General features: G+C 39.7%; 1 protein-coding gene across 18 annotated transcripts; it reads left to right on the top strand.

The window, feature by feature from the left end:
• Positions 1-2,859: 2,859 nt before the first annotated feature.
• Positions 2,860-25,555, top strand: B3GALNT1 (beta-1,3-N-acetylgalactosaminyltransferase 1 (globoside blood group)). 18 transcript variants are annotated; one of them, XM_032485077.1, is made up of 7 exons: positions 2,861-3,508; positions 11,530-11,631; positions 11,747-11,785; positions 17,372-17,436; positions 20,008-20,114; positions 20,269-20,365; positions 23,010-25,555. In XM_032485077.1, exon 7 carries the CDS (start codon positions 23,043-23,045, stop codon positions 24,036-24,038), a length of 996 nt encoding a protein of 331 aa, XP_032340968.1. In that variant the 5' UTR covers positions 2,861-3,508; positions 11,530-11,631; positions 11,747-11,785; positions 17,372-17,436; positions 20,008-20,114; positions 20,269-20,365; positions 23,010-23,042; the 3' UTR covers positions 24,039-25,555. The 18 variants fall into 18 exon arrangements, with proteins under 18 accessions (XP_032340986.1, XP_032340968.1, XP_032340992.1 ...); XM_032485037.1 differs by lacking the exons at positions 2,861-3,508; positions 20,008-20,114 and adding exons at positions 3,775-3,985; positions 10,561-10,658; XM_032485101.1 differs by lacking the exon at positions 20,008-20,114 and having other exon boundaries at positions 20,250-20,365.

Raw genomic sequence — 25,555 nt, forward strand, 5'->3', positions numbered from 1 at the left:
AGAGAATGAAAAATGTGGATAGTCAAGTGAGAAATATAAGATAACAAATCATCAATTAGAAATACACCCCAGCTGCTTCTAAACATAATAAACTGTCAAGGCTTTCTGTCAAGTGGAAGAAGACAGAGTTACAATGAGGTTTGGGAGAAAACACATATTAAAAAACTCAACTGAGCAATTAGTAGCAGCATTTACCCTAGATTAGAAACCCTCTCCAGAATTACTTCTGCCTTGGAACATACACAGCATATATTACAAACTGTTGTTACATTTTGATTTTTATCTGCAGACACATTTAAAGTTAAAATGTAGTATGTCTTTAAAGGTGATTGCTAGTTCAAACTTATCATTAAGCATATGGCTTCCGAACACTTGATGATATGTTTGGAAAATTGCTAGGAAGTTTATCTGATTGATTAGACAGCATTTGGGTGTGAAATATAACTCTTTGATGCATGCTGTTCTTTTGGAATTTGGAGGTAGCACAAGATACTTAATTTTGTTTTTGTGAAGTAAGCAAATAACCTGACTTTAAACCTCAGTTAGGTTGTTCAGTTAAATCCCATACCTATCCGCTGAAGATACAGCACAGCAATGCAGAGCGGTAGCACAGAGTTTCTTCCCTCAAGGAGCTGAGATCTCATAGCCAGAGACACCGGTAAGTAAGTACTGAGAGAAAAGAGTGAGTGCTCACAGAACCAGAAACAGGCAGGGGTGATATGGGCAAAGGGAGAGTAAGAATGGTATCTGCCATCAGAGATCATAAATCTAAAGTTTTATGACTCAATCTGAATGAGACTCTGAGAGCCAGTCTAATTTCAAGGTCGTATCAGCCCTGTCTGCCTCGGGGGGGCCCACAGCAGAAATCTGCCACTTAGTTCAGCTTTCTGTGTGGATCACAATTGGGGATGGGTGGTTATCACTAGGCTTGAAGTTAAATAGATGATCCAGACCACCTGATTTTGAGCAAAGGCCCAGTGCAATCCATACTACAGATCTAAGTTTGCATTTGGCCAAGAGTAGTGTGGTAGCTCCTTTCCATAAACATACAGCCCCCACCACACTCCCGGCAGTGAGCCTCATCTCCTGGTGATCATGCCTTGCCTGATCCCCTCCCCTTGAAACCTGAATGGCCCTATGCTTGCCACTGACCAACAGAATGTTACAAAAATGATGCTATATAACTTTCAAGGTTAGCTTCTATCTTGGACTCTTAGAAAGCTGATCCTGATGAAATTCAGATCAACTGGCAGGGGCAAGAGCAGATGCTAATTTGCTGATGCAAACAAAAACCACTGATACAATCCACTGACTTAGACTGACTTACTAAAAACTGTAGAAGTAGGGATATAGACTCCTGTTTAGAACCCAACATTTGTCTGTGGAATAAACGATACCCTCTGAGAGTTTTCTTGTGGGAGCTGAAGTGGTCACTGTTATACAGAGAAAACTTGACAGAGATCTCACCCAACAGAGCTTATGAGCTTAAATGGATGAGCTCACACTCATGTATGACATAAGCCAGAGACCAGAAGACTACAGGCAGAGATTACACACACTATTACATATTCTTGATTTGTTCCTGTTATTAGAATGGAAATGGGAGTTTACTGCAAGTATGCCCAGCTAAATGTAGGAAACTCCTGGATTTTATCAAATCTTAAAATAAGCATCACAAGACCTTGTAGAAAGTATCACTGCTTTTACCACAATTATCCATAGGAACTCTAAAGTGGCCCAAACTCCAGAGTCCAGAGTTTTACTGTTCTTTGAATGAAGCTAGAGTGTCTAATTCAATGAAGCATCTAGCACGAGGTGATCTGAAGTAGTGGGTACCAGAATGATCCAGATGACAGATTATTCTATTCACCTAGATGAATGCATCTGTAATCCTGCAGGGATCTAAGACTTTCTCTTCCAAACAGTTCCAAAGTTTCCACTCCACAGACTACCTATTAACCACCAAAGGGAAAATGGACTTTAGAGACATCTGGAGGACACTTCAGATTTCATTGATCACTGATACTACGACGACCTAATATTAAGTATATAAGAATATGAGGTGTTTAATATTTACAATTACTTTCTACCTGATGGAAAACAATAAGAAGAGCACCTCATAAATATGCCATCTTACGAGGATCCTTGCCATCTAACAACCTCTCAAACTTCCTTCTAGCTTACAGGAAATGTGGGAGCTAGAGAAAAAGTCAAATGACATCAGGAGGAAAACAAGGTCAAACAAATTGAGAAAGAATCCTCTGCCAGATAACTGGCCTAGACTCTTCAAAAAGTCAATACCACAAAATAACACAGGTGGAGGACTGTTCTGCATTCAAAGGGTACCTAACAAACAACGTGATGCATGAATCTTCACTGGACCATCTGTCTACAAAACCAATACATAAGACCTTTTTTGACAACTGGAGAAATTTGCATATAGGCTAGATACTAGGTGATATCAAATCATTGTTTCTTAGACGTAATTCAGGTTCTTACATGGTTGCATACGAGAGTGTCTTGGTCTTTATTCTTAGGAAATGCCGGCTGAAGTATTTAGGAGAGAAAGAAAGAAAGCAGTTACAGCAAAATGGTAACAGTTACTCATTCTCGGAGGAATGTGTATCAGTGTTCACTGAACTACTCTTTCAACTTCCCACACCGTGCTGCTGCTGCCAAACTGTTCACAGCGCCACAGACGAGTGGCCAGAATGGGGAACTGTCTTCAGTTGGCACTATTCCAGGAGTGCCGGGAGAGGAAATATTATTTCTGGATTTATTCAACAACTTCCACGCAGAGGCAAGTCCAACCAGAAGCCATACCGCAACATCCAGCTCCCTAGGACCAAGAGTTGGTGATGACTCAGGGTGGGACAGACCTTTGAATTCTCCAGACTAAGGGAGAGTTTCCAGAGGCATTTCCGGAGAACATGCGACTCCCTGGGACTCCTGTACACGTCTCAGACCACTGTAACCCCGACATATCCCCACCCTTCATTTTCTATTGACTCCAGAAGAGGCACGTGCATTTCTTGAGAGAGCAAAGAACTTCCCAAGGTTTCTTCTTTCTTTCATAGCTCTGTGGGGATTTCAACAAGTAAACCCCTCCAGTATGCCTCGAGGCCAGGTATTTACACAACCGGAAATCAGAGCAGGCAGCGCAAAGAGGAGCGAGTGTTAAACAGAAACCCTTGCCGAGGTCGGCCGCTACGTCGCCAACCCCTGCCAGCCTCAAATGTAAAATGCCTACCTAGTACCACAGTGCCTGGAGGACAAGGTGCTGACGAGAATCCAGACGGCGTGCCCAGACCACCGCGGAGACCTCGCCGGGGCTCCGGGCCCGCGCGTGCGTGCGAGAGAGCGAGTGAGCGAGGGGCTTCCCGGCCGCGGCGCGTGGTCTGCGCGCGCCCGGCCGTGCGTGCGGCTGCGGGGAGGCTGCGTGTGCGCGCGGGGCGGGAACGTCGGGCGCCCGCCCGCGTCGGAGTAGGGTGCGCGCCGCACACGGCAGGTGAGTATGGGCAGGGGGTGGTGGGACGGCCGGAGGCCTTGGAGACCCCCGGGGCTGGGTGGCGGGCGTGGCCTTGGGACCCGCTGCTCCCGGGACGCTCCCTCCTCCGGGATACCGAGGCCCCAGCGGCTGGGCAGGAGGCGGGCAGGGCGGCGCCGCCCACTCCTCCGGCCCTCTCCCGGAGCGCGGCCGGGGTGGCGCTGCGAGCCGCCGCGCCCTGGGGTTCGGGCCTCCGCGATGATCGGCGGCTCCACGGGGTGAGCGCGGGAGGTGGGGCCCGGCGGGGCCGTGGGTGACACTGAGGAGCGCCGGTGTGCGTGGCGGGGCCAGGCCGCGGCTGCGAAGAGCATGCTGTCCTCCCTGCTCTGCCCTGGGGCGCAGCCCACACCTCGTCGCTCCGGGCCGCTCTGGCGACAGAAGCCGGGAGAAGCTCAAGGCGCATTGGCCAGGGAGAGAGGACGGGAACGGTGTTTTGATGTGAGATTGCCCAGCAGGCCCGGAGAGAACGCATTCCCAAGGCGCTGGGGAAGGGCCTGGGAGCTGAATTGTGGGAGGCTGCTTCCTCCTGGGGAGGGATTGGGAGGAATACGGACCTAAGGAGGAGAATGGGCGAATTGGGCAGGGAGAGGAGGAAACCCCAAGGGTCTAGAGCAACATGGTTTATAAGAGGCAATCTTAACGAACATACAAGGCATTTTGAAAGAAATCTTTAAGGTGCAATGGAGTCTCACTTTTCCAAGCGGTAAGGAATGATGCCAGCAGCAAGCACGAGTAGCATTCGTATTCCTTCTCTTCCACTCCCCACTGCTGTTCTAGGAGGGAGATTCGCAAAGCAGATTTTTTCTGTGTACTTTGCACAGAGTACCAGCGTTTAGGAGGTGGCTGCTTTGTCAGGTAGAGCTACTAACAAGGAACAGGTTAACCAAACCATGTCTTTTATTTTTTCCCCCCTGCTTTCCGAGATAAGGAAGATTTGAGTTTGCAGTCTTCAGCTGGAAGCAACTTTGTGTTTTAGCTTTCCGCAGGCGGCTTAGACAGAAGTAGGGGAGCTGATTTTGTGCTGTCAGAATGTGTTGATGCTTGATAAAAGCACACTTTGAACCTGCATCAGTGTAGGGAAGGGAACTGTTTACGTTTCGAGATAAGAATCTAAGACATTTTCGTTCTCCTAGACTAGAAGTTTCATTCAAATGAATGGTCACTGGGTAATTCCAACCCAGAAAATAAAGCAGTGGCCAAATAAAATTACATGTTAGATATATGAAGTGATTTGAGAGTAAGGAGGAAGAAGTGAGGATCAAAGCTTTTCTGAAAATGAAAAGAATGTTGATACATAATGATTTGCTCCTCTAGCAGCTTGCTAGATATAGAATGTTGGTTTTATTTATTTATTTATTTTCTTTTTTTTTTTAGTTGAAGTATAGTCAGTTACAGTGTGTCAATTTCTGGTGCACAGCACAATGTCCCAGTCATGCATATACATACTACATACATTCATAGAAGGTTGATTTTGGTGTCATGTTGTTGTTACGACCCAGGTACATTCTTTTCTGTTCTTCTGTTCAGTAGTTCACAGCACATCTTTTTAATTAAAACATGGAATATTGAAAACAAAAAACTTCAGCTAGTGCTTTAGTCTCACCTGAAATTCTACAGGTAGGTTCATCTCATTTTAATTGAGAAATTATCCTTATTGGTTAAAATTGACCATGATGGTGTCCTTTACAAGATTTTAAGGATCATTTATGCAGCTACAAATTTTGTTATATATTCTAGTATATTTCTTTCCCCCAAAGGATTTGAGGAGTTGCAAGGGTTAAGCTCAACTAAACCATTTTGGATAACATATATTTGGATAATAATATATATAAATTGTATCATTATTAAAATACCATGGTATCTCAGGAAAACTTAGCTAAACTTTGGTCATCTTCACCTCAAAATCAGACTCAATGTAACTCTCTTTATCCCTAAGAAAATACACTAGTTGATATTTTTCTGTCTTTTCCCTCCCCGTCCAATGATTTGCCTTGTCTCTGAGACCAGTCTCCAGCTCTGTTCTGTCCACCATTGGATGATACAGGTAGAATCCCATTTTAGGAAACACCTTTATCCCTTTCACAGCTATATAATGTCCAGGCCACATATGCTTTTCTGTTGCAGCTCTAATAGCTGTCATTGCTCATCCCTGCTCACTGTGTGGTAGGTAACCACACTGTACAGCTTCATGAATGAGGTCAAAACTGGGGGTCAGACAAGATGCTCTTAAGTGACCTGGCACCATAGATAAGTTCCAAAGTTGCAGTTCATTTAACAGCAGTCTCTTTGGCAAAATATCTCTGGGGACCATGAACGATGATTTTGTTTCAGTAAAAAGTTGCATATTATACATACTGGTTTGTTTTAGGCGCCAGAGCCCTTGGCACATTGTGAATTAGAGAAGGGAAGGTGAGGGTATGAGCTAGAGGGATTTGCAGAGGGCACGTCTTGATGAGGGGGAGATGAAGCCACAGAACAATCTGTAGAGTGGGGCCCCAAGAGGCTGCAGGATTGAAGAGTTGGCCTGGGAGATAACTTGCACCCCTTGAAACTCTGAGCAATTAAGGAATAAAACCCAGAAAACTAGAGTAGATTCTGTTGCCCATGCTCTGTGGGTCTGACCCTGACCCAAGTAGCTAGCCAGGAGGCGAAGGCCTCTTATTGTCCCTTTACAGCATCCACAGCCTAAGTTAACACTTCTCAGCCCTGCTCCCTCCAGGAACCGTTTCATGGGGGAAACATGTTTCCAGCACTAGGATCTCCTTTCTGTCCTGTGGCCTTTGGGGGTAATGAGGAAACTTAAAGAAGAGAGATCTTAAGAGGTTTTAGTGCTATTCTAAGATAATGGGGCTAGAAGAAATACTTCCAGACCAGCAGCCTGTTTTGAAAATAATTTTATTGGAGCACAGCCACACTTATATGTTTAATAATGTCTGTGGCTCCATTTTCACTACAGAGGCAGAATCAAGTATCTGGGACAGAGACCATATGGCCCACAGGAAACATATTTGCCATCTGGCATTTTATTAAAAAAAGAAAAAAGAACATTTGCCCACTCCTGGACTAGAACCTCCCAAGCAGTGCACTTTGAGTAGTCTCTTAAGTTAGAATTAAAGAAGCACTACTTCCATTAGACATTTCACAAAGCTGCAACCACATACTACAACCATGTCTTTTATCTGGAGCTGTATTTGGCTACTATTTTGGTAACAGATTTTGTTTTCAGTGATGGAGTTACCCACTTTCTAGGAGAAAAAATTCTGATCAACTCTTATCTCAGTATTAAATAGTTTCATTGTCTAAACTGATATAAGTTGTATAATTTTGCCCTTTTTATGCATCCACACATTCTGAGAATGCAAACTCAGCTCCCTGCCATAGATGCTGACCACAAGTTTGGAGACATATGAGCTAAGCTGTCTCCCTCCATCTTCTCCAGGTGGGTTTTGCTCATAATGTTGTCTGCAAGTTGGAGTCTTGAACCTTCTTCCATGCTCTGCATTATGTCTGCAACTTGAGGGTCAGGCAACACAGCCTCTAACTCAGGTCTGGCAGATTGAATGAATGAATGAATGCAGTGTACTCAGATGACTAAGAGCAAGGGAAGAGGTGACAGACAAGACTGACAAAGATCTGTAATATTCCTAACCTAGGGCAACAATGGAAAGAAATGTTAAGTAGAGCAGCTCGCCCTGTCCTTTTCCTCCAATGAGTAAAGGTGTTAGTAACAAAACAGAGATAGGCAGGCCAGCTTTCAAGTCAGCCTTGGTGCTGTTCTGCCTTACTTGTATGATCTTTGCTCCAGTTTCCCTGGCTTCTCTGGACCCAGTCCTCCTGTTGCCTCTTCCCTCAGACTGCCCGCCACTGAGGGCAGAGGCGCGTTCACTTTTGCTGTACTCTTTGCTCCCTGCCCAGGAATCTCAAGAGGCTGTGGGATCAGGTATGAGGCTGGGCTCTTCTGCAGGCATCATGCTCTGGAGAAGGAGCACAGTGTTTGGACTTGAGCCTGAGTTTGTGTTCTGGGCCTACCTGCATCTGGGCTGCACAGGCCTCTGAAAAATGGGATGGTGCCACCTGTTTTACCAGATGGTGAGATGTGCTTTGTATATTGCTGTAGAAGTGATGCAGACTTAAGCCCCAAAGTCCACTTTCCCTTAAAAAGATAAACCCTGCTTAAAATTCTAACACGTATTGCAAATTAGAGTGTATTTTTTGTTGTTGTTGGATACAAGTACAGATAAGGCAGAAACAAAAAGGAAATTGCAACTAAATTTTTTTGGTCAGGTCTTACTATTATTGGCTGCTCCTCATCTTTCTCAGCCTAAGGATTCTACACACCACAACCCCAGAAATCTATAAAATATAGTTGTCCTCAGTATCCACAGGGGATTTGTTCCAGGATGCCCTTCGATATCAAAATCCGTGTCAAATCCCTTATATAAGATGGCTATATTTGCATATAACCCACGTACATCTTCCCCTATACTTTAAATCATCTCTAGATTACTTATAATACCTAATGTAATGTAAATCTTTGTAAATACAATGTAAATGATATGTAAATAGTTGCCCGAGCACATGGCAAATTCAAGTTTTGCTTTTTGGAACTTTCTGGAATTTCTTTCAAATATTTTTGATCCAAAGTTAATGGAGCCTATGGTTATGGAACACTGTGTTCCCAGATAGTCCTACAATAAAGTACTTTGTTTACAAATAGTATATAATATGTCTTTTTAAAATACATTTTTAAAAACCCAGGTGTCTTCTGCCTCAACAAACAAGAGGCAGGAGGCTTCTAATTTAATGAGTCTAGAATGAAAGACATTCTCCCCTTTGTCTCTGAGTATCGGAAGGTGATACTGCAGCAACCAGCAGGGGATCCGGTTGCAGGATGGATGAGTAACAGTGGAGTGTTAGGTATTGGTACTCACTGTTTACTTAAAATTGTATAACAATCACAGAAGTTATGCTTGAAGTGGGGCTTTTTCTTAAATTCAGTACTTCAGATTCATTCTTTGAAACCATTTAAAAATTTTACGCAAAATGAAACCTTTTCTATATACTGCATTTGAAACCTGAATAACAAAGTCATGGAATCTGGGCGTTGGAAAGGACCTCAGAAGTTACTTAAAATAACTTAAAGCTCAGTAAAGAATTAACCTTTGTAACATTCCTACCACCGCCTGAAGATTTCTGCCGATTCTAGAAATCTATACTTACCCATCCCACTGGCTTTTATCTTTGGGCTTCCACTTGCCTTCTGGAGTTGACATATTGTTCAAAATACCCGAAAGCGTCTACCATATCCTTCTAAACTTTTGTTTTCCCCAGAATAGAACATTCCTCAGCTCCTTCAGCTACTACTTCATCCAGTCTTAATGTGAAGTGATTAACCCTCCTCTGAACTAAATGTAACTTGTTGATGGTCCTTTTAAAATGGAACATATCTGTGGCTGTGGGATTATGACCCCTTTTGCCCAGACTTTTTTTCTATTTCTTGAGCCCAAGAGTGTATTAGGGTTTTCACTGTATGTGTATTGGGGGAGAAGGACACATTATGGTATTAACTTGTAGAATTTCTGTTAGCACTGTCATTTGCTTATAGGTACTTGGGGGTTCTTTCTGTGTGCAAGACACTGTGCTGGGTACAGCAATGTGCAGAAATGAACACTGTCTCTGTTCTGATGGACCTAGATGGGACCTGAGGGGTAACCTGGCCCAGTCTCTTAAAGGTTCTGATGAGAAAAGCAACTCCCCAAATTTAGTAACTTGCCCTCTCCTACAGCTGTTAGAACTAGAATCCTTGTCTCCTGACTCTCCAGTTATTCCTTTACATCACCACCTTTCTTTATATTGAACTCATACTCAGCTAAAACCTTTAGGTCCTCTTAAATTTAGATCTCCCATCCTCTCTTGTGCAGTTGGTTTTGGAAACTCTGATATAGGACAATAAATTTGTTCCCATCTGTTTATTCTAACCTGTTGAAAGCTTTTTAGGTTGTAATTATATCTTCTAATGAATTTTCTATTTTCTCTTGTCTACAAAATTGAATAAGCCCACATTCATTTGTCTTTGATAAGAAAATCAAACAGGAAAAGGCTAAAGATGGGCCTGTGATTAAACCCTAAAGATTTTCCCCCAGGTTGATGAAGATGCTCTACCAGCTTTAGAACCTAAGCGGGAGGGCAGGTCTGTGGCTGTTTTGGTGATACACAGTCACAGTCCAGCACGAGCCCTCGAGATGTGTGAAAAAAATCTACTGGCCAAGGTGGATCAGCTGCTTGTGAGCCATCTAGGCACTGCCGCTGGACTCAGGTTTTTCCATTTTGTTCAGAAGGACCTTTCATTGCCCTGCCCTCTTAAGAGATGCTCAATTGTTATGTGTTATCAAAAGCTTTCCTTGATCTTCTGATTGAGGAATGCTTTTGAAAATGGGGATGGGGTTAATCAGATGAAATGTTCTTAGTGGTTTTCTGCTGGTTCCTGATGGTCACTGCTTCTGTGTCTGAGTGTTCACTGATGTTTGCAGGAGCTCAGAAACTTTCTCTGGAATATAAGTTCACTAACATTATTCCCCTCAGCAATTCTTCCATTTCTGAAGTTTACTTGGAAGAGAAGTCAGGTTGAAAACTGACTGGGTGAGAATTAGAAAGAGCTGAACATGATTTGCTTGGTGATTGAATAGTATTTGCATTTAGAAATTTTTTTTAAAGTGTCTGGTTTAGCTTTGTCAACTCTTCATCCCTGAGGAAAATCAGAGGTGCTGTACTACATGGAAGAAAGTACGAAAGGTAAAAACAAATTAGGAAGGATGCCGTGCAGTGCAGCAGTTATAGAGCCCACTGAGAGCGTGTGAACACCTGGATTCCCAGCCCTGCCCTGCTGGATGTGAGACCTTGACTAAGGAGCAGGTCTCCAAAAGTGCTTACTGCAGTGCCAGGACCAGACAGGGGCTGTTGCTAAAATCATGGTAAACAGACAGTTGCACTAACTCTCTGTTCTGTTTCTCCAGCATCCTTGCATTTGAACTGATTCTTTCGCCTATCTGGAAACCACCCCCCTCCAATTTATTTCCTCATGCCCAGCATGTTTTTGATGCAAAATAAAAAGGTCTATATCTGCATGAATTATTTGTTATTATTTATTGCTTTTGCTAATTACTCATATTTCAGGGTTTGAGAGTGGGAGTCTTGAGTCGTTCTGTGTGAAGACGGGAAGGCCGTGATGCCGCCTTACTGTTTCTCAAGGTTCAATGTTTGCGAGAAGTTAAAACCCACCCAGAGCAGTTATGGTCAAGAGGGCTGCAGCAGACTCCCTAGGATAGGAAGGGCAGTGGCCAAGAACATGAGGTTTGAAGTCCTGTTTGATTTTGTCTCTACCAGTTACAAGCTGGGGACTTTGGGCAAGTTATTGACTTTCCCTAAGCCTTACTTTCCTCACTTGTTAAATGTGAACAGTAAAGGTTTTAAAAGTGCCCTAGTTTATGGGCTCTCTTGAAGATGACATGAGTGAGTGCCTATCAGTGCCTGAATAGTTTCTCAATTCAGTGACTATACAGATGTTCTAGGACAGAATTTCCCAAAGTATGGAATTCTAGTCCTGCTAGAAGCTCTGAAATTTAAAATAGTTCCTTTGTTCAGATAAATTTGAGAAACACTGCATGATACAGCCTCTTCTCAGAATATATATTAACATTTGAAAACTCTGAGAAGCGCTCCATTAAAAAAGTAATAGTTTATTTGAATGATTTCCAGTTTTTCTGTCCACAGCCCTGATAGGGTTCTGTAACACCCATAGATAAGTCACAGATGCAGCCACTTTGGCTGCATGAAGTTCTGTGCTTATTAACTGAGTTCCTTCTCTGAGGGTGGTGGTTTCATTTGATGGTTAAAGTGTTTGCACACTTAATAATCTGGGAGCTGACGACTGTTTTGTCTCTGGAGGTTTTTTTGCATTCCTATTATTTGAAATATTTCTTCAGCTGTTGTAGATCAACCACCAAATCAACAAGTAATTACTGGTGGCCTGCTGTGCACCCAGCATTGTGCTAGCTTTGTGAGATAGAGAAGATCGTTTGCTTAAGGTAAAGTATTTAGAATCTAGTTGGTGAATGCATGTGCAGTTAATATAATCACAAGCTTATTTTTTATAAAATGGAAATGATTTTTAAACTATAAATATAATTTGTTTCTTGACAGTGATACGGGACATTATTATTTAAGAAGTCAGTAAAAAAGGTAATAGTGTACTTCCCTGTTGGGCCTTTTTATATTTTTCTGTTCACTGATGTTTTAGGTTTTTCTGTCTGTCCCTCCCCTCAGGAGGCCGGTGCACCCACTGTCAGCAAATGAGCCAATCCCAGGTCTCAGACCAGGCCAGCTTGATTTCTGTGACATCATAGTGTGTGCGTTTGTGTACATGACTGAATGTCGTTTAACTTGAGAAACTCCTGAGTGCCCCTGTGCTGACTGGTTAATTCGTGTTTTCCACATGAATCTCACACACACAACCAGTCAGTGTTGCAGCCAGGATTTAGGGTGGGCCGTCTAACACTGATACCCAGGTATTTTCATTATCTTTTTTCCCCCAGTTTTGATAAATTTAAAATACAAAGAAAACTATGAATATTAGAGGCCTGTGTACTTCTATCACCCTGAATTAACAACTGCTAATATTTTAGTGTTTGTGTCTGATCCGTTTTTTCCCCTTCTCACCACGCTTCATTCTTTCACAGCGATGCCTGCACTGCTTAGCGCGGCAGGTACTCCTGCAGTCCCTTCCAAAACCAGCTTCATGTGCTTAGCTGTTTCTGAAGGCTGCTTCTTGTGTGTGGTTTAAAACTGCTTGTGTAAATGGTATCATATATGTATAATCATTCAACTTGTATTCTTTACTCAACATTTTATTTTTGAGAACTGTTCCAATTGATATACTACATCAGTTCATTTTAACTGTCTCATGGGATTCCATAGGAAGGCAGACCAAGTTTTATTTGTCTACTATCTTGTGGATGCACGTTTAGGTTGCCTCAAATTTCCTGCTTTTGTAGCCCCCTAAGGAGCATGCCTGTACCTGTCTCCACGTGTGTTTTTCTAGGGTGTGTTCCCAGGAGGGGAATGGCTGGTGTTCAATTTTGCTAGAGGCAGCCATATTGCTTACCCGGGGTGCTGTCACAGTTTGTACTTCTACCCACAGTGTCTTACAAAGAGCAGTTACTCTAGTAGTTGATGAGTATTAAACTTCAATGTTGTCCAGTGGGTTAAAAATCTGGTATCCGATTTTAATTTGTATTTCCCTGATTGCTATAGAGATTGACCCTCTTTTCATATCTGTTGGCCATTCTTATTTCCTCTTCCGTAAACCTGTTCATATGCCACTCATTTTCCTTTTGATTTGTAAGTTTTATATAAACTTTACACAAACAGAAAACAATGATAGCAGATTCTTGTGAATATATTATATAACAAATACATATATCCAGAAGGGACTCTGTATGCCAGTCCTTTGTTTTATTTGTTGTCAATAACTTCTCTGAGTCTGTGACTCATCTTTTAACTGTGTTTGTGGTGTCTTGCCCTGTAAGTAGTTTCATATTTTGTTTTGACCCAGTCTATTTCTCCTCTCCTCATGGAATATACTTTTTATGACTGGTTTGCAAAGACTTTCCCCTCGCAAAGATCACAAATATATCTGCTTTATTTTCCTAGGTTATTAGTTTTGCTTTTTTTTTACATTTAATTCTTTCATCTACCTGGTATTTTATTTTGGAAATGAATATGAATATAATTTTACTTTTTCCACATTTATTCTGAAACAGTTTATTGAATCTTTTCCCCATTGGTTTGTGGAGCCACTTTGGCCATTTTTCAAGTCCCTGTGGACCACTGAGTCTGTTTCTGGTCGTGCTATCCAGCTGTTGAATCTGGTGTTCCATTATGCTGTTTTAATTAGTGTAGCTCTGAAATACTTTGATAACACCCAGCTCACCCCAACCCAACCCCAGCTTCATTCTTTGTTTTCAAAATCGTGTTGGATATTCCTAGATCATTAAGTTCCTTTCATAATCGTATGAATTTATTGATTAATGTGGGGAAGTGGAATCTTACATTGGAATTTTCTCATCCCCAAACACATTACTACTTTTTTTTACATTCTTCAGAGAAGTTTTTTAGTTTTCTACATCAGGGTCCTGCACATCTTTTGTTAGCTTTATTTGACGCTGTAGTTTTTGTTGCTATTGTGTTTTTCCTATTAGATTTTTTTTTTTAAGGTTTCTGATTTGTATGTGAGCTCATATTCAGCTTCTTGGTAAACCTATTATTTTTTATATGTTGTCTTTTTCCCCTTGAGTTTTCTGTGTAGATGATTATATAGTATGAAAATAATGGCAGTTTTTCCCTCTTCCTTTACAATTTTTACATTATTTCCTCCTCTAGTTCAGTGGGTGGTAAGGCTTTCTAGAACAGCACTGAATAGTAGAGCTGATAGCACACATCCTTGTCTTTCCTGGCTTCATTGGAAATGTTTCTAAAGTTTCATCATTAAGTTTGGTTTCTTCAACAGGTTAAGGAACTTCCCTTCTATCCCTAATGTTTGTTTTTTTAATAATCTTTATTGGCTTTTTGTGTTTCTTTATTTTGTTTTATTTTTATTCCTTTTATTTTCTTAGTAATAACATTAGAATTTTTTTTTTTTACTTCTTGTATTCAGGTCATTTATTTTCAGTCTTTTTTAAAAAATATATTGTTACGCTGATGAAAAAAGACAGACTAAAAAGTCTGCATGCCAAATCATTCCATTTATGTGACCTTCTGGTAAAGGCAAGACTACAGGGATGAAAAACATCAGTGGTTGCCTGGGGGTTGGAGGGAGGATTGATTACAAAGGGACACTAGTAGAATTTTTGTTGTGTTGGAGCTGTATCGTATCTTGATTGTGCTGGTGGTTACATGAGTGTCAAAACTTACAGAACAGTACAGTAAAAAGGATGAATTTTACTGTATATAAATTATATGCCAGTTAAAAAAAACCACATGGATCCAAAAAATATATAAAGTAATTCTACTTTTTAATTAATTTGATTTTCTGTAAAGATTGTTTTATTTGTATCTAGTGCATTTTTATAAGTAGCACTTTTTTTTAAATAGGAAGGGAAAATTTTTATTTTCATTATTTTAACTTTTAATGTATTCAAGTACCTTAAGAATCAAAATAATATAAAAATATTACATACATAACAAAATAATATAACAAAGTAATGTTAAATAGTATAACAAACTGATATAAACAGGAATGCTCTCACCTTTTTTCTTGTCCACCCTATTCCTCTCTGTCCGCGGCATGTGTGCCTTTCCATTGTTTTTCTTATGCACATACAAATACTGGCTCCATTTCTTGTTCCTTTCTAAGATAAGAGTTAACATATTATAAACATTGTTCAGTATCTTATATCTTCACTTGATATTTTCTAGAAGTATTTCCATGTCAGTACTTAGAGAACATCCTTATTATTTTTTTTAATAGCTGTGTACTTTTCCATGGGGTGGTGGTATCTTGATTTATCTGAGGAATCCCTCATTGTGATCCCTTGGTTTATTTCTAATTATTTGCTAATAGAAACAATTTGCAGCCAATAACCTTATATACAGATATCATTCTGTACATACTCAGCTATGTCTGAAATAAATTTCAGGAACAAAATTACTGATAAAAGAATAAATGTATTTGTCATTTGTGTAAGTACTGTTTTTCCAGATAGCCCTCCTCAAGGTGTTGCCATTTTTCACTCCACCAGAAATGTACGAGAGAGGGAGTTCTTTTCTTTTCTTAACTCTCTTTAGTTTTTATTACTGAAAAATTTTAAAGTAAACACAGATATCTTGACATACTACTCCTATATATATATCAGTGTATGACTCTTAAAAATAAGAAAGTTTTTTAAAAATTACAAAACTTTTAACAGCTTTATTGAGGTATGACCTACATAGCGTAAAATTATTTTAATTGTACAATTCAGTGATTTTTTACTAAATTTACAGAGATCTACAACTATTACCACAGTCAGATTTTAAAATATTTCCATCACCCCAAAAAGATCCTTTCTGTCCATTTGCAGTCACTGATCCCAGCTGCAGGTGGGTAATCAACCTACTGCCTATAGATTTGCCTTTCCTCAACATTTCATACAATATGTGGTCTTTTGTGTTGGGCTCCTTTTACTTAGCATGTTTTTTAGGTTCATCCATGTTCTGAATTCTTAAATGATATTTGTTATAACCTGTATCAGTACTTTGTTTCTTTTTATAGCTAAGTAGCATTCCATTGCATGGATATTCCACACTGATTTACCCAGGAATATTTTCAGTTAATGTTATCACACGTAACAAAATGAATAATCCTTTCGCATGTCCTAATGTCTAGATTGTCTTTAGTTTTCTCCAGGATTCAGTTTGGGATCCTACGCTGCAGTTGTGTGTGTCCCTTAATCTCTTTTAATCTAGAACCATCCGTGTTTCATGGGGTTGACTAGTTGCAGACACCATGATGGTTGTCCCACAGAACACCCCACCTCTTGGGTTTGAGTGTTTCCCTGTGGAGTTCCTTAGCTTGTTCTTCTGTTTTCTATGTGTCATGTAAAACATGATTAGATTCCAGTTAAACATTTTGGCTAAGATGCACACTTCACATTGTATTTCATTAGGAGACACGTTTCTCATTAGAAATGCATTTGTTCCATTATTTATAATACTGAGATTGATGACTGGGTGAGAGTGATAGCACTCTGATTCCTCCGGTGTAAATTTTTTTTTTTTTCAGTCCTTACAAGTAAAGTTATCTTTGGTACTATACAGATGTCTGATTCTCTGTCAGTCTTTTGCTTGCTGGTTAAAACACTGATTGATAGTCATTGCCTGAATTGATGATTTCATGAGAGTTTGCAAAATGATGGTTTTCTCATTCTGTCATTCTATCTACATTTATAATTAACATTTTTCTATAAAGAAGAGCTTTTCCTCTTCACTTGGAGCTATTTGGCTCCCCTGAACTGCAGATCATTCTTTAAGGCAAAAAAACAAACAAACAAACAAAAATAAAACAACTTGTCTTCTCCTGCAGTAGTTTTCATATAAGAGGTTGGGTACTAGCTCCCTCACTGAAATGTAATACATTGCTGTATTCAGTTGCAGGTGTTTTATAATTACCAGTACGGTATTCTTGTTAATACGGGTTTGGTGTGTAAGGGTTTTGAGTTTCCAGATAGGCTTTTTTGTTTATGTGTTTTTCAGGTTATGTTTTTGTAGTTAAGTTAAAATTATATTGTAGTCAGATGATGAGGCCTGTGTTAAATTGAGTTTTGAAAAAGAGATGACTTGTGTAACTTAATGTGATCAATTTAAATAAATTTTTCATATATTCTTGAAATGAATATTCCTATTCTTTTTAATTGGGTGAAAGGTGCTAAATTACAGTTATTAATAAAATTATTTGAAACACTCAGATCTCTGTTTTTGTTGCTTGATGTGTTAGTTATTTAGAGAGAATTGTTAAAAATCTATTAGTATGATAGATTCTTCCATTTGTACTCATATTTTTCAGCATTTGCTTTATATATTTTGAGACTATATTTTTATGTTAAATAGTTTCATGATTGTTAAATAATCTTGTTGGATGGTTCTTTACTAGTAACACAATCTCCTTGTTCCTTTTAAGTGCTGTTCATTTAAAATATGTGACATTAATAAGTAACTACAATGGACTTCTGATTGGCATTTTCCTGATTTTTAAAAATGTTCTAATCTTTAAACTTCTGTGTTTTGTTTTAGGCATGTATCTTATAAGCAGTATAAGGCAGAATTTTGAGCCAGTCTGAGAGTCTGTTTTTCAGTAGGTGAGTTTACATTCGTATTTACTCTGATGATACATTTAAATTTACTTTTGCTGTCTTCTTTTGTGTTTTCCATTTGCCATGCATTTTCTTTGCTTTTTGTCTCTTCTCCTCTCCTCTGTTGAACTGATAGCTTCCTTTCTTTCTTTTATTTCCCAGTCTGTGTGGAATGTATATGTTTCATATGTATTCTCTCAGTGGTCACTTTAAAGGTTAATATGCATTCTTAAATGAATTTTTTGCAAAAAAGTTTCTCAGTCTTTCCTTGTTCCTCCTGAGCTAAATAGGAATGTTAACATATTTTAATTTTCCTTTGAAAATCTTTTTACAGCAATCATGTTATTTTTATATAGTATTTTAGTTTTGCTTTTTTAACGACACAAAAAAATACTGTTTTTGTGCTTGTTCTTCTTTCTCTCTCTTTTTTAGCATCTATATTTACTAATTTTCATTATCTTTTAATAATCTCTATTTACTTTTTTTCTTGCGTTTCATTCCTTCCTCCTGAGTTCATTTTTCTCCTTACTAAAATACATTCCTTTGGTACTTTTTTAGCTAGAGTTTGTTAGTTTGTAAGTCCTATTCTATTTGAAAGGGTCTTTATTTCACCTTCATTTCATTTGAACTCTCTGAAATTCACTTGTGAAATATGTACGGTAAAACCAGTTGGCCCAACATAGGGTTATTGGGGGGAGCTATTAATATTTGTTGAAACACTTTATAAACTGTTTCATGTATATGTGTGTAATGCTATTATTATTAGATAATTTAAACCTGTTAGGTTTCTATTAGAATTACTGTGCTTTGAATGGATTTTTAAAATCGTTTGTTACTGTATTGACATAAGACTTACTGAAATAATGGAGAATAATACCTACTAGAAATGTCATGAATCGTACATGCCCACACCGTGGGAGAAGAGTTGGGATAAGATGCAGCTCAGGGTCCTAACTGCTAGCTTGCAGTTACTTCCGTTCAGTGGAATTTAGAGACATGCAAGCATGAAATCCAGTTTTTTGGCTTTTTTAAAAAATCTACTTACAAAGAAAGTACACAAATAGTGTGGAAAATACACATGTTACAAAAAGGAAAAAGAAAGACAGACAGAAATCATCCAGAAATCCCACAGAGTAGAAACCATTGACATGTGGGGACACACCCTGCCAGACATCTTGCTTTGTGTGTGTGACTGTATGGACCGATGGAGTCTTCTCATCTTTCAGAAGGAATCGTACTACACTTGTAGTTTTGCAGCTGCATCTTTCGTTTAGTAATATATCAATGGAATATAGATAAGCATCATTGCAGATAATGAATAAATATATGCTGTTGTACGGATGTATCATAATTTTGTTTAACCAATTCCCTATTGGGAGACTTTAAAATAATTTTTATATTATAAATTATGCACAGTTGCCCGATTATTTAAGAGAAATTGCTGGCAATGGTATTGGTCAAAGAGTGTGCACATTCAAATTTTTGATAAATGTTTAACATTTCTCTCCAGAAAGTACACAAGAATGCTTCTTTTCCTCACACAAACTGAGTACTATCACTTTTCTTCTTTGATTTTTTTAGTTTGGGATTTTTGTTAATATCTCTGCTTACTTGTGCGTTTGAATATCTTTCCTTATTTTATTGACCATTTGCAATACTTTTGGGAATTTCCCTTTGGGCCATTTATTCTCTTGTGTTCATCTGTTTCTTACTACTCTATGAACTTTTTTTATTTGGCATATAAATTCTTTATCATAAGTCTCTCGGGTATTTTTCCCATTTCTTTTTTTATCTTTCAACCTTGTTTGTGCTTTTTGTTGTGTTGTTGTTTTTTGGTTTTTTTGCATTTCAACCTTGTTCAAGAACTTTTTGAAATTTTTATTTAATCAAATTTCCTTTATGTGTTCTGTGTTTTCCCCCTACATGGAATAATTGAAAGTTCCTCCCCACTTCAAAATCATTGAAATGTTCATTTATATTTTCTCTTTTTTTTTCTTTTTCAATTTTATTACATAGAATTATTACAATTTGACTGCACATACACATTATATTGCATGTAAATACATATATACAATATACTGCAATTTTTTTAGTTTACATATATGTACTGATCATTGTTTCTAAGAATAGATTAGAGCTTTAGCTTTTTAAACTTACATAGTTATCAAAGGAATAGTGCTCCTACAGATTCATTTTTCTCCCATTTGACTCTAATCCTTTTGGAGTGTTTTTTGCCATAAGGAGTGATTACACATCATTGCTTCCTCTTTTTCACATCCTCTTTTGATTTTTAAACTTGACTAGCGAAAACCAAGGTATGAGAATGCTGAATCACGGCAGGAAGTGAGATGTGCCTCACTGTCTTTCAGTTTACGAACGTGTCTTGGGTATTTATGAGTAGAGATGTAGGTATATGCCCAGGAAGGAGTGGGTTGGGAAGTGGTAGTTCACAGTCTCACGTCAGGGTTGCCTTCCATGAATGTGTGTGGTGCAGAGAATTAGACAGGATGCCAGCAGAGTGTCTCTTAGAAGTTTTGTGTTTCACGTCTTTTAGTGACCCCCAAGTTCTTTATCTAGGAAAGTGGAACTGTGGTAGAAAGTGGAACTGAGACATCAGCTGACATGAGAACTTAGATGCTCTTCTTCCATGATGAACTCATGAACTTTCTGAATTCTGTGGACTGGTGGGTTTTGTGGGTTTTTTTAACTTTTTATTTCAACCTATGTTTCATTTCAGAAAGGAATTGGAGCGGGGGTGGGCAGGGGTTCCCTTTCCTTTTGACTTCTAATCCCTTGACCCACAAGTAAATGCTGTTCAGTTTCTTATCTATCTTACAGAAATTTCAAGCATTATTTTTTGACTGCTACTCACTGCTGAATGCTCAGTTGGTGAAGGTGAAAGACTTTCACTCAGAAGAAGTAAATCAAGAAGAAGGTAAGAAATAGAAATCCATTTATGGCTTTGAAACACTTTACAAATAGTAAGAATTCATCAAGATTCTTTCTTTAGGACAATCCCTTTTGACAATACAAATCAACTTAGTGAATGTCAACAGGATAGAATAGCTGCCAAGGGCGGAGCAAGCTGGTGACGACAGCCTGTGTGTGGCGTCCCTGACACCGGCCAGATGCTCTGCACAAGCGGTCACTAATCTGCACCGGGTTAGCATCTTCAGTGTAGAGATGCGGAAACTGAGACTCCCAGAGATAAACATGCCCTTGCCCTGATTGGTAAAGGACAGAGTTGGGTGTGGATTCTGGTCTCTGCCTTTGGAGCTGCGTCTGTTGTGGGTAACCTGAAGTCTGTTCCAGCCAGTCCTTGAAAGACCTTCCCCCTTCTGGAATAGACAGTTCTTCCTCTTTTTGCCGCTGCTTTATTTCCTTTGTGGGCCAGTGAGCAATAGACATCACAGCCACAGTCAGTTTTCACATTTAGAAACCACGGCTTGTTGAATGCACATAAGCGAACGTTTATAGTAACACTTGCTGCTTTGAGTTCCTCCCGTTGTTGAGGAGTAGCAGGGCCTCCACACCTGTGTGCAGTTGGAAATTATGCCCTTACTCAGGACACTTCTCTTTCATTTGTCCAAAATTTGTTACAGTGTGTGGATTTGTTAGAGTAAGATATAAAACCACCGTGTGATTAACTGTTGTAATAAATGTACAGGCCGTCAATGGCTGAGATTAAATGGAGCCCCCTAGGCTTCTGGAGTGTCTAGTAGCCAGGTGAGGAGAAAGTGTAGGAAGATATTAACTCCTCCATAATTCTAGGTCTGTTCTGTTTGAGGTTTTTCTAGGAGCTGCCTGTGTAAAGCTAGTAAGAGGGAGAGGGGAGGATGGGGGTGGGATGGGTACATCTACATTTTATCTTTATACAAATAGAAATAGTATATCAAGCAAGTCAGTGTTCATTGCCCTCCCGCTGTAGGTCCCTCCCTGTCTTGCATGCTGACTCTTGTGAGAAAAATGTTCTTTGTCAGTGAGGTCATAGACTGTAAGTGGAGAGGCAAGACACACATACATGAAACCAAACTGGAGACTTAGCCAAAACATTCCATTTATTGTGTGGCTTAAAATATAAGAAGCATTAGCGATAGGGAAGATTATTGTGGCCAGAAATAATCCGGGCAGATAAGATACAGCGAGATAGAGAGGACAAGGAGTCTCAAGATCCTGTCATTTATATATGTATTAAGAGGAAGAACTGTGTCCAAAGACCTCAGACTGACCAAGGTAGAACCCTTGGTAGACCAGCCTTTCCATAAAATATCATTAATGTACAGCCTCCATAGCAGATTCTGGGTTCCTAGGACCCTTCCCCTAGGTGACTGTGGGTGAAAGGTCAGAAGCCTCCTCAGCCTGCCCCTCGTGTGGTTGACCTGTCCCTCATCCTGAAGTCCTTTGGCATGTGACGTGGGCAGTCTGTACTACACCGCTGGGCTGTGTTTACGTGCTGACTTGGGATTTGTTCTCCTCCCATTTCCTTCTGCCTTTGGCCTCCTTAGTGCCTGGCGCAGTCTGTGGGTGTAGAAGGTCTAGGACTTAGTACATGAATGTCTTTAGACTGAGGACCATGATCATGGCACCGGGAAAGCCCTGTGGCATCCAAAATTGTAAACCAACCTCTTCCTTGGGATCTGAAGCAGAGCTGAGGCTGTGGCCATCACTCCATTCTGACTGTGCTGTGTCTCCTAGCTCTGTTTTCTATCTCAGCTGGAAGTTCCTTGTAAAAGCAAGTGTTCTAGGAGGTTCCAGCCCATGCTTCTTAAATGGTGCAGGATTTCTGAACAGGTTAGGATGGGGAACACATGAAAACTCATACTACAGAGCCAGGTCTTGAATTTAAGTACTTGCTGTCCAGACTGAGCACTGAACTCAGCCAGTGAGGTAGAAAGGAGTCTGGGGTGGTGTTTGGGGCAAGTAAAAGCTATTTAATAGTCTTGTGCATTTAAAAACTACAGAGATGGTTATCCTATTTGTGTCTAGAGGACTTGCGCCTTTCAGGAGAAGAGTTTATCTCATCCCATATCAGCAAGTCACCATGAATAATTGTAGCTATTGGGTTTTCCTTACTCCAGATTTGCTAGAATCCACATCAGATCATACAGCTGAGAAAGATCCTGGGTTTATTTGGACATGTTGTTGGTAATATCGCCTCGCATTAATGATTTTGTCCTGGATATCCAGAGAGACAGAAAGAAATGAGTAATGGGGGGTTAAAATACAGATCTACAAAAAAACAAAAACCAAAAAACTGCCTCTGTTCTTTACCATTATGAAAAAGAAGTAAATAATTATTTCAACAGTTATTTATGTCAGACAAGAAGTACTAAGTTTTCCCAAATAATCAAGGATATGTTTTTAACCTAAAAACATATAAAAGCTAAAATATACTTTTGGCTGTTGGTAGCCATTTGCTTACAGTTAAATGAAGTTAAGTAGATTCAGGTCAGGATTTTTGGTTCTGCCTTGGAGCTTCTGTTCTCCCAACTCTTTCTTCTCAAGTAGGTAATCAGGTGACATCTGAAGGTGTGTTTGGGGTGGTGGACTACTGAGCAGATCCTTGGTAAATCTTCCAGGACCCGAGCCCGTGTGCCGCCGAGCCGCTGTGGATGGCCCCGGCCCTGCTGGCCGCCCTTCCTGGGAGGATGTCGCTGAGGTCCCTCAAATGGAGCCTCCTGCTGCTGTCGCTCCTGAGCTTCCTGGTCATGTGGTACCTCAGCCTGCCCCACTACAATGTGGTGGAGCGTGTGAACTGGATGTACTTCTACGAGTACGAGCCCATTTATAGACAAGACTTCCGCTTCACGCTTCGAGAGCATTCCAACTGCTCTCATCAGAACCCGTTTCTTGTCATCTTGGTGACCTCGCACCCCTCAGACGTGAAAGCCAGACAGGCCATTAGAGTTACTTGGGGAGAAAAGAAGTCTTGGTGGGGATATGAGGTTCTTACATTTTTCTTACTAGGCCAACAGGCTGAAAGGGAGGACAAAGTGTTAGCATTGTCCTTAGAGGATGAACACCTCCTTTATGGTGACATAATACGACAAGATTTTTTGGACACCTACAATAACTTGACCTTAAAAACGATTATGGCATTCAGGTGGGTCACTGAGTTTTGCCCCAATGCCAAGTACATCATGAAGACAGACACTGATGTTTTTATCAATACTGGCAATTTAGTGAAGTATCTTTTAAATTTAAACCACTCAGAGAAGTTTTTCACAGGTTATCCTCTAATTGATAATTATTCCTTTAGAGGATTTTACCAAAAAAACCATATTTCATACCAGGAGTATCCCTTCAAGGTGTTTCCTCCCTACTGCAGTGGGTTGGGTTATATAATGTCCAGAGATTTGGTGCCAAGAATCTACGAAATGATGAGTCACGTGAAACCCATCAAGTTTGAAGATGTGTATGTTGGGATTTGTTTGAATTTATTAAAAGTGGACATTCACATCCCAGAAGACACAAACCTTTTCTTTTTGTATAGGATCCATCTGGATGTCTGTCAGCTCAGACGTGTGATTGCAGCCCATGGCTTTTCTTCCAAGGAAATTATCACATTTTGGCAGGTTATGTTAAGGAACACCACATGCCATTATTAAAATGCCATTCTACCCAAAGCCAAGAGAAGGGTTTACTTTGTGGAAAGTGTTAAAGTTAGTACTGTGAAATCTCCAGTGGAAAACTCATGGGAAGGTCACCGTGTGGCTCACACAGAACTGAAGCTCGTGAAGGACCCATAGCCTGGAGGGTTGCACTTGACCTGCGGTTTATTTTGGCAACAATCAAGTCAGGCCTTTTAAAGATGATACTCAGAGGAATTAAACATCTTATAAAGGAATGAGAGGTTTTTGTTAATAAAAGTAATAAGACCAAACAATTTGAACATGTCATTCTATAGACTAGAACTTGTTAAAAGTGTTTCATTAAATTTTAAGCTCATTCGTCCGTAACAACAAAGCAGTGTGGAATACTAGTCCTTGAATAGTCCAGTCAGTTCAGGGTTTTGTGTATACGTTACATGGATGACCAGTTTTTTAAAATACATAGTTCAGTGTAAAACACTATAAAGTCATACTGAACAAAATTTCATCTGTTTTTGGTCAGAAAGTACTTCAAGATGTTGCAGTATCTCAGAATTAGTTAATATTACTTCGAGTTTTGCACTTTCTGGGTATTTGAATGTTATGGTTGTTTCAGTACTGTATAAACAGAATAGTGAAAGTCACATTTTATATTTAAACTTTTTTCCAGTTACTTTGTTGATGAGTTTTTTTTTTTTTTTTTTGATAGCTCCCTTAATGTGAAGGCGTTGGTCATTATTGCATACCAGTAATTTGGACTTTGATAAATATTTCATCATGGTAATATAGAGAAGAATTAGAGCAAAAAGATCTAAATTATTGTCTTGTGTTTAAAAATATAATCCCCAGTGTTTTTAGATGTCACTTCATCTGTCTCATTTTTCTACCTGGAAATTAGGAGTAATAAGAATGCCAAGGCAGCATGTTTACTTTTGGAAAGAACTCCAAAGGCAAAAAAGAAAAGAAAAAAAAAACCTGATGGCCAGGATATTATGAAAGGAGTGTCCTATTTCGGCACTTGAGTTGGAAGGAGAAGACTAAAGATTTGAGTTGCATTGTTAACTGCCTCCTGTTTTTCTCATTAACAATCAGTTTGCGGATAAAGAGGAAGAAAGAACAAAACACTGCTGCTATTGTTACTAGTTTCACATCCAGAGAGAAGCCCTCCCATGTGTTCTAAAATCAGATCTGATTTCCACGTCACAGAGAAGCACATTTCTTCATAGGCGTGGTGATGTAGGTCATCTTTGACCTACTGGTCGGTCAAGGAGGGGCCCTCCTTGGCCCCTGTTCTGGGGCTGCAGTTTCCTATTATGCTTGATATGGGATGAGTGATTCCTTTATTCTGGATTACATGATGGGAGAAGATGAAATCCATTGGCAGAAAAGATGAAGTTACATAGTCAGCTCTTATAATACTCATATTTATAATTCTCCTCTAGGAAAATCCTAATGTGTGATCTTTATAAACCAGGCTATTTCCATTTCCCTCATCTCAGATCTGATCCAGTGACAATAAAATCAATTAAATGAAA

The sequence above is a fragment of the Camelus ferus genome, chromosome 1 (genome assembly GCF_009834535.1).
Source record: "Camelus ferus isolate YT-003-E chromosome 1, BCGSAC_Cfer_1.0, whole genome shotgun sequence".
NCBI classification, from domain to species: domain Eukaryota; kingdom Metazoa; phylum Chordata; class Mammalia; order Artiodactyla; family Camelidae; genus Camelus; species Camelus ferus.